At 36.1% G+C, this 9,310-nt stretch overlaps 2 protein-coding genes across 2 annotated transcripts; both read right to left on the bottom strand.

The window, feature by feature from the left end:
* LOC129799290 (zinc carboxypeptidase-like) lies at positions 1-1,587 on the bottom strand. The gene is made up of 2 exons (XM_055843033.1): positions 978-1,587; positions 1-731 (listed from the first exon to the last, which is right to left on the bottom strand). The coding sequence occupies exons 1-2, from the start codon at positions 1,585-1,587 to the stop codon at positions 52-54; spliced, it is 1,290 nt and encodes a 429-aa protein (XP_055699008.1). The 3' UTR covers positions 1-51.
* Positions 1,588-3,353: 1,766 nt separating this feature from the next.
* On the bottom strand, positions 3,354-5,050 carry LOC129798736 (zinc carboxypeptidase-like). Its single transcript, XM_055842046.1, has 2 exons — positions 4,341-5,050; positions 3,354-4,280 (listed from the first exon to the last, which is right to left on the bottom strand). The coding sequence occupies exons 1-2, from the start codon at positions 4,948-4,950 to the stop codon at positions 3,610-3,612; spliced, it is 1,281 nt and encodes a 426-aa protein (XP_055698021.1). The 5' UTR covers positions 4,951-5,050; the 3' UTR covers positions 3,354-3,609.
* Positions 5,051-9,310: the final 4,260 nt, after the last annotated feature.

Here is a 9,310-nt window from a genome sequence, read left to right as displayed (position 1 = left end):
AATCAATTAATAAAATCCAATTTAAAAATATAACCGAAAACCAATTAACACTTAAGGGCCTTCATTGTAATATCCTTTCGCCTGGGATACCTCCATGATAGTGATGAAGGCCTCAAGAGTCTCTTCGCCAACGGGAGTAATTTGATCAGCTGGTAACATGAACATGTCCGCGCTATCTGGAGGTCCCCTAAGTTCAAAAATGTAGGGAATTTTGATGCCTAGTTCCTCATAAACCCAATCATTGCTCCCACCGCTTGATGGATAAATCGTATCAATACTGCTCCCTGTATAATACTTAGTTCCATGAACCTTAGCCAAAGCATCAATGGCCTTCTCTCCGATTTCTTTAAGATCATCGTAGTTATCAACTTTAGTCTCTGTGCTTCCATAAGGAAACATCAGAAGTTGAGAGTATGAATGAAGACTCAAGTAAGTCTTGATACTAGCTTCTTTCACATGTTCCTTGAGCCATTTAGAAATGGCTTCGACTTCTGGTTCACTATTGGCAGAGCTTCCGGCAAATTTGGATCGACAAGGATCAGGGCTAGAACCTGGACCGTTCCAGGATGAATTGAAATTTCTGTTGAGGTCTACACCTCTGCAGAGTCCATATGGCTTGCGGTTCTTCCTCCAAAGACGATCCTTCTCGAATGTGTAGACATATCCATCAGGATTGACGACTGGGAAGAAGAACCAGTCGTAGTTCTGAGCGAGCTCCTGGACTCTGGTATCTGGAACAGAAATTAAGTAACTGAGAATTTGTTTTATAGGGAAAACTGGGGTAGTAGTAACCACGAGGTAGTTGATAACCACTGCAAATTTTTTTTTTAATTTTAAAATTAAATTTCAGAGAACGAAACCTATACTCGTAGATAGTATAGGGAATAGGGATTCTTGTGAAATTAGTGTTTATAACTACCTCGTGTTTACTACTGCCCCACTTTATCCTACACAACTTGCTTTGTGAGAAATTCAACCTTTAGAAGTAAGAAGTTCGTTTAGAAGGTAAGTACTGGTGGCCGGAGTAATCCATTCCCTGGCATGGATTCCAGCTTCAACAAACACCGCAGTATTTCCAGTCTTCTGGGAAAGTTGGACTCCCCTAATGGGTCTTCCTTCATAGCTTGTCCCCAATACAACTGGAGTCAGATCTTCGTGGTTCATCAACATAAGATCCAACCAATCGTAGATAGTTTCCAGATGGAAATAATGCTCCCAGTCTAATTGATTCCCAGGAGTTTCCTTTGGTAGAACACTGTTCCACTGATCGTCTATCTTCTCTTGAAGATTGTACACAAGTACTTCATGGGTAATGTGGTACCTCTCACACAAATCTTCAATCTCTGGTACTTTGTGGGCAGCAGCTATAATCGTGAGATTCTGATTAGGATACCGGGCACTACCAAAGTAAATGAAGCTATCGCTCTTGAGATCTAACTCCTGCATTATCCGAACTTGATCCTCTGTGGCCAGATGTAAACGGTAGATCCGGTAATTATCATATCTGGCTTTGTCTTCTATTCCATAAGAAGTCACAACCACTGAGACTATCAAACAGAGGATGAGAAATACTATTCGCGAATACATTTTACCTTGTAAGCGATTTGCAATAAACTCTTGAAACTTTGTCGAGCGACTAAATTGTTTTAAACGCAATCAGAGATTTGAGAAAGTAAAAGAAAATCCGAAAATATCCGAGTTTAGTTTTAACGAGTTCTTCTCTTTTTTCTCAGCAAGAAAATAAACTTATTGACGCGTCTTGAGTCAAGGTTTTATTAGGTTGTTTACACTGAAAATAATTGCAAGGTGATCTTCTACAGAGAAAAGTTAAATTGCTAAAATTATTATTCTGCATTAAGAATTGTTTCAGATGAACTGCTATTAGAATGCAAAATCTTAAATAGTTGCAATAAAGAAGATAACATAACAAAATGAACAGGATTATAGAAATGTATTCGACTTCGAACCCCTTAAGAGATAGACCATCCTATACTAGGTATCTTCCGGTTCTAATAAAGGACCTAGGGCAAAATGTGACAATTCAAAAATTTATAAATTCTATTTATTTTTCAAAATTAGAAAGACAAGGCTTCAAACTCTTAATACACATATTTTTTTCTTTGATTCTCTATAAACATTCGCACTTTTAAGTAATTCGAGTAATCATATTATAGAAAATATTTTTTTAAAAAAATCTTTGATATATTTTTTCAAATTTAATATCGATTATACAAAATTTTCCATTATTATTTTAAAATTTATATATTTTTCCTGATATTTAAAAGTATGATTTTTAAATTTTATTTAAATAAATGTATTTATTGATTTCCAAGTTACGCAGACAGGATTTTGGTAAGAGGGAGCCGAATTTAAATTTAATCGATTTTTTTTAATCGAGCAAAACCATTTGAACTGAGCTTATTAAAAAATCAATACTATCGTTTTCTAGGACCATTAGGAAAAATTTCACCTAGGGCCTTCCCAAAAAATAAAACAGCTGTTATATAGAACCAAGTATTAGGCAAGCCTTTTAGAGCAAGTTTAAAAGACTTAAAGTGAGAATTTTCTTTTGAAATTCCTATAGAATCTCTTAAGATCCTTAAGAGTGAGCCACTCAGTAATCTCAGTGATGGAACCAAGAGCGTTATAGGCAAACAAAAAGATTTTTGGTTCTATAATGCCTTGCTTAGGGAATTCTATAAAACTATATTAAGAAAAAGTTGCTATTTGGGTTGTTCTTTAAGAATATTTTGTTCTATTTGATTCATGTCTGTACCGATTTTAATGGACTTATACAGAAGCATAAAAACGTTTTATTGAGTCTGAATAGTTTTTCTTGATGGAAACTACATTTATGCCTGAAAATAACGTCTCAAAATAGAATTTCTTAAACCAGATACTTTATATCTTACTTTATCAAAAACTCGGCATAAATCTGATTTGTATCCGATTTTGAGCGGTTTTAAGTAACACGTTTTAGTTGATACTCTTTTTCTTAGTTTTTCAAAGTAAGAAATGGATTAACCCTTTAAGGACGAATGGGACACCTGTGTCCCTAAAATAAAACTATTTTTTTTCGAACTATTTAGAGGACAAAATAACTTTCTATAGTCAAAAGAGAATACTTTTGTTTTTGGGACACTGGTGTACCACTCGTCCTTAAAGGGTTAAAGCTTGAATTTTTTCTTGACACGTCTACTGAAAGTTTTCTACGAGATACAAGGATTTTCATTGGAGTTCCATGAATGAAAGAATAACGATTGATAAATTTTAAGTCGTGATATCAATTCATAAGTCCTGGCGTTCCGAGAATCCTTTCACATCTAAAATTAGGTAAAAAGAATAAAACCATATTAAAATTCTGACAATTATACATTTTATTATGGCCTTTCCAGTACAATTAGTTGCGTAGGGGCTTCGAGTAGATTATTGTGCTTTTCAGTCTTAAACCCATGTGAAACCTACTTTCTTTTCCTCTAAATTAGAGACTATTTAATATATTATTCGTCGAGATTTGAAGGCATAACGACCCTATCCACAACACTGAGTAAATTTTCATAATTTCTTTTTATTGGTTTTGTTCTTGTTCATTGACAAATCGTAGTAGTATCAATTGTAGTATCCTTTATCCTGAGCTGCTCCCATGATTGTGATAAATGCTTCAAGAGTTTCCTCGCCAACGGGAGTAATTTGATTAGCTGGCAAGATGAACATATCTATGCTATCTGGAGGTCCCCTAAGTTCGAAGGTGTAGGAGATATCTATACCTAATTCCTCATAAGCCCAATCACTGCTTCCACCGCTTGATGGATAAATTGTTTCGATAATGCTACCAGTCTTAAATTTGGTTCCATGAACCTTAGCTAAGGCATCAATAGCCTTCTCTCCGATTTCTCTAAGATCATTGTAGTTCTTTACTTTGGCCTCTGTACTACCAAAAGGGAACATCAGAAGCTGGGAGTACGAATGGAGGCTCAAGAAAGTCTTGATACGGGCTTCCTTGACATGTTCCTTAAGCCACCGAGAAATGGCTTCAGCTTCAGGTTCACTGTTAATTGAACTTCCGGCAAAATCATATCGGCAGGGATCAGGGCTGGTTCCTGGACCATTCCAGGATGAGTTAAAATTTCTGTTGAGGTCTACACCTCTGCAGAGTCCATAAGGCTTGCGGTTCTTCCTCCAAAGGCGATCCTTCTCGAATGTGTAGACGTATCCATCAGGATTCACGACTGGGAAGAAGAACCAGTCGTAGTTCTGAGCGAGTTCCTGTACTCTGGTATCTGGAACAGAAATTAATTTATTACCATTTGCTATTAATCACGTGATGTATAAAAATCAACCTTTAGAAGTAAGGAGTTGGTTCAGGAGGTAAGTACTCGTGGCTGGAGAAATCCATTCCCTGGCATGGATTCCAGCTTCAACAAAAACCGCAGTATTTCCAGTCTCCCGGGAAAGTTTGACTCCCCTAATGGGTCTTCCTTCATAGCTATTTCCCAATACAACTGGAGTCAGATCATCATGATCCTTTAGCTTAAGATCCAACCATTGATTGATGGTCTCCAGATGGAAGTAATGCACCCAGTCCAGTTGATATCCAGGAGTTCTCTTCGGCAGAACATTATCCCATTCATCATCAATCTTCTCCTGAATATTGTACACCAGCACTTCGCGGGACATTTGATACCTCTCGAACAAATCCTCAATCTCTGGTACTTTGTGGGCAGCAGCTATAACTGTGAGATTTTGATTGGGGTGCCGGGCATGACCAATGAAAATGTAGCTGTCGCTCTTTTCTTCCAGCTCCTGCATGATTTTTACTTGGTCTTCTGTGGCCAGATGAAAGCGGTAAAGCCGGTAATTATCATACCTGGCTTTGTCAGCAATCTCACAGGAATTCACAACCACTGAGGCAATCAGGGAAAGGAAAAGGAGTAGAATTCGCGGAGGCATTTTAACTCTTGGGGAAATTGCAGATGAACTGAGAGTAACCTTGTCGAATGACAAAGATGTTCCTGACAGCCCAATGTGGCCAGACAGAACACTTTAGAGTAGAAGCAAAACCGAAAATGCCCGAGCTTGGAATTCACTTTCTACGCATGTCCAGAGATGAGCATTGTTGACGCATTATAGTCTACAAGTGTTATGTTCAAATACACTGTATGAATGACAAAAGGTAATTTTTGATATGTTCTAATAAATTGAGAAAATCAAATCAAGCATATGAGTGCCTTCATATACCGGTATAACGATCTTATTATATTAAATAAATACATAGTTAATTAGGAATGGTATTCAAAGTGTTCAATATAATCTATTTCATTTGCAATATTTGAATATTAAATTTTTACTTGTGAATTTTGGATACTCATCAATTTTTTAAGTAAAATATTCTTTATATTCTTTTATTTTAAAAAGAAAGTAACCGTTTAATAATTTCTGTTTTTTACATTTGATCTGCAAATAATAAATAGCATTTGCAATATTGAATCAGGATTCAGACCCATTCGGGATCTTGAACCATTATTGGGAATTTTGGCTCTTCAGGATTACGACCTATTCAGGATTCTAACCCATTTGGGATTATGGCTCTTTAAGATTCCGATCCATTTAGGATCGTGACTCATTCGGGATTTCAGTTCTTCAAGATTCTAGTTTATTCAGGATCCTGACCCATTCGGGATTTTTGCTCTGTAGGATTTTGGTTTATTCAGGATCCTGATCCATGAGGGATTTTGACTATTCAGGATTCCAATCGATTCGGGCATTTTGCTCTTCAGGATCCCGACTCATTTGGGATTTTAGCTCTTCAGGATTCTAACACATTTGGAATTTTGGGTTTTCAAGATTCCGGTCCATTCGGGACCCTAAGCTATTCGAGATTTCTGATCTTGAGGATTTCGATCCATTCAGGATCTTGATTTTGGGAATTTTGCCTTTCGGGATCCTGCCCCGTTGGAGATTTTACTTCTTGTGGATTCCAACTCAATGGGAATTTAGACTCTTCAGGATAATGATTCATTCAGGATTTTGGCTCTTCAAGATTCCGGCCCATTCAGTATCATTAACCATTCAGAATTTCTGATCTTCAGGATTCCGATCCATTCAGGATCCTGATCTATTAGGAATTTCGTCTCTTTAGGATTGCGACCCATTCGGGCTTTTTGCTCTTCAAGTTTCCGGCCCATTCGGTATCCTGACTCATTTGGGATTTTTTCCTCAATTAGGATTCTGACTCTTTCGGGAGCCTGATCAATTCCGTGTTTAGGCTCTCCAGGATCCTGATTCATTCGGGATTTTGTCTCTTCAAGATTTCGGCCCATTCAGTATCCTGACCCATTCGGGATTTCTGAACTTCAGGATTCCGATCCATTCAGGATCCCGATCTATTCGGAATTTTGCCTCTTCATGATTCCGATCCATTTGGACTTTTTGCTCTTCAAGTTTCCGGCCCTCTTAGGATATTGATCCATTCGGGATTTTGGTTCTTCAAGATTGCGATCCATTCGGGCTTTTTGCTCTTCAAGTTTTGGCCCATTCGGGATCCTGTCCATTTGGGATTTTCGTTCCCCTAAACCTATTGGAAATTTAGGCTCTTCAGGATCCTGATTCATTCGGGATTTTATCTCTTCAAGATTTCGGCCCATTCAGTATCCTGAACCATTCGGGATTTCTGAACTTCAGGATTCCGATCCATTCAGGATCCTGATCTATTGGGAATTTTACCTCTTCAGGATTCCGACCCATTCGGGCTTTTAGCTCTTCAAGATTCCGGCCCTCTTGGGATCTTGACCCATTTGGGATTTTGGTTCTTCAGGATTCTGACCCATTCGGGCTTTTTGTTCTTCAAGTTTCCGGCCCATTCGGTATCCTGATTCATTTAGGATTTTTGCTTCAATCAGGATTCTGACTCTTTCGGGAGCCTGATCTATTCCGTGTTTAGGTTCTTCAGGATTCCGATCCATTCTGGATTTTAGCTCTTCAAGATTCTGACCCATTCGGGATCCTGACCTATTCGAGATTTTGGCTCTTCAGGATTCCGATCCATTCATTATCCTGACCTATTCGAAATCCTGATCGATTCAATATTCCCGTTGCAAAATAAATTCCTTCAAAAACTATACATCTGTAATTTTTGTAAAAAAAAACTCATAAATTCATTCTGCAATTTAAATAATGCGAAACACATAATAATTGTGACTAATTAAATGGTTTGTTGACCGCTTTAAAAAATTTGTACACTGCTGGCAATAATCATAGCTCCACTTTTTCATACTAGAAAAACTTTGAAAAAAAAATTTTTAGAAAAAAAATAAAAAAATCATTTGAAGGTATTTTCATACCGATATGAAAAAATGCTATTTGAATTTCATACCGTTAGAACTGTGAGTACTGTGATAGAACCTTTATCAAAATGGCGATTTTCGGGTGGCAATAATTATAGCTCCACTCAATAAATTTGGCTCCAGGGTATTTATTTTCAATCAGTGAAGGTTAATATCTTTTTGTAATTTAATTAATAACTTTATTAAGCTAATTAGAATCATTTTTATAAAGTTTTTCATGAATTTTGTCGAAATTTTGTAAGGAAAATGTTTAATGAACAAAAATAAGGGATTAATTAAGGTCTTGAAATGGATGGAAGTTGATAACCAAAAAAATTCCATAAAAATGACAAGATCCTATCACCTTTCATCCGAATTTGTCCATATTGCCGACATATATGCATTTTAAACCACTCCCAGGGCTAAAAATCTTCTTTTGTTAGAGGCAAAAGTGTGCAAATTTCCGTGTTACAGTCGAAAAAAATAAGTTTTCTACCGAAATTTGATGTAAAACAATGCTGACTGTTTAGTCTCATCATGTCCTGTTGATTTTGTCGCAAACCAGAATCCTAAGTGACTAAGGTGATCTTTAGAATACTGGAACAAAAAATTATCAAAAAGAAGCTTATTGCAGTTTGATGAATAGAAGGTGTTTTACGTCATTTAAGTGGTTTAAAATTATTTTTTCAGACAGAAAACATGTTAAGACAAGACCTATCAATTTTTTTATTCGAAAAAAGTAATTTTGTACCACTTAAATTAGGTAAAACACCTTCTACTCATCAAACCGCAATAAGCTTCTTTTTGATAATTTTTTGTTCCAGTATTCTAAAGATCACCTTAGTCACTTAGGATTCTGGTTTGCGACAAAATCAACAGGACATGATGAGACTAAACAGTCAGCATTGTTTTACATCAAATTTCGGTAGAAAACTTATTTTTTTCGACTGTAACACGGAAATTTGCACACTTTTGCCTCTAACAAAAGAAGATTTTTAGCCCTGGGAGTGGTTTAAAATGCATATATGTCGGCAATATGGACAAATTCGGATGAAAGGTGATAGGATCTTGTCATTTTTATGGAATTTTTTTGGTTATCAACTTCCATCCATTTCAAGACCTTAATTAATCCCTTATTTTTGTTCATTAAACATTTTCCTTACAAAATTTCGGCAAAATTCATGAAAAACTTTATAAAAATGATTCTAATTAGCTTAATAAAGTTATTAATTAAATTACAAAAAGATATTAACCTTCACTGATTGAAAATAAATACCCTGGAGCCAAATTTATTGAGTGGAGCTATAATTATTGCCAACCGAAAATCGCCATTTTGATAAAGGTTCTATCACAGTACTCACAGTTCTAACGGTATGAAATTCAAATGGCATTTTTTCATATCGGTATGAAAATACCTTCAAATGATTTTTTTATTTATTTTTTTTTTTATTTTTTTTCAAAGTTTTTCTAGTATGAAAAAGTGGAGCTATGATTATTGCCAGCAGTGTAGTAGAACTAATTTCACTTGGCAGCAATGTGGAAAATTTAGAAACTCCCAAACTCAACTCTCTATCCATTGTCATTTTTCTTGGTCGTGGTGGAAAATTTACAAATAAGCAAGATGAAAAGAGACACATCACATCACATTAAGAGAATCGGAGGAAAATTCCTCTCACCACATTTTGAAAAGTGTGGGAAATTTTTTTTTCGGGAAATCATAAATAATGCTGATGGTTGTGAGATGATTTAGCACCTTGTGGACTTATTAATTAATCCCCATCTGGAATGAAAAAAATGACGGGATATTTTGTATGATGATAAACGAGGACGTGAATGAGATATACAACGTAAACAATCATGGGATCACAACTAATGTACGGGTTGGATATTTATATCGAGTGGTTGGACACGAGGGAATAAAATTAATTTCCGATCATCGGACGAAGTTATTGGGATAGGTTCTTAAAATAAATTTTCCTGCAACTGCC

This window comes from Phlebotomus papatasi, chromosome 1 (genome assembly GCF_024763615.1).
Source record: "Phlebotomus papatasi isolate M1 chromosome 1, Ppap_2.1, whole genome shotgun sequence".
In the NCBI taxonomy this organism is placed as follows: domain Eukaryota; kingdom Metazoa; phylum Arthropoda; class Insecta; order Diptera; family Psychodidae; genus Phlebotomus; species Phlebotomus papatasi.
The sequence above is the reverse complement of the archived record's forward strand: the minus strand, read 5'-3'. Positions and strand labels throughout refer to the sequence as shown.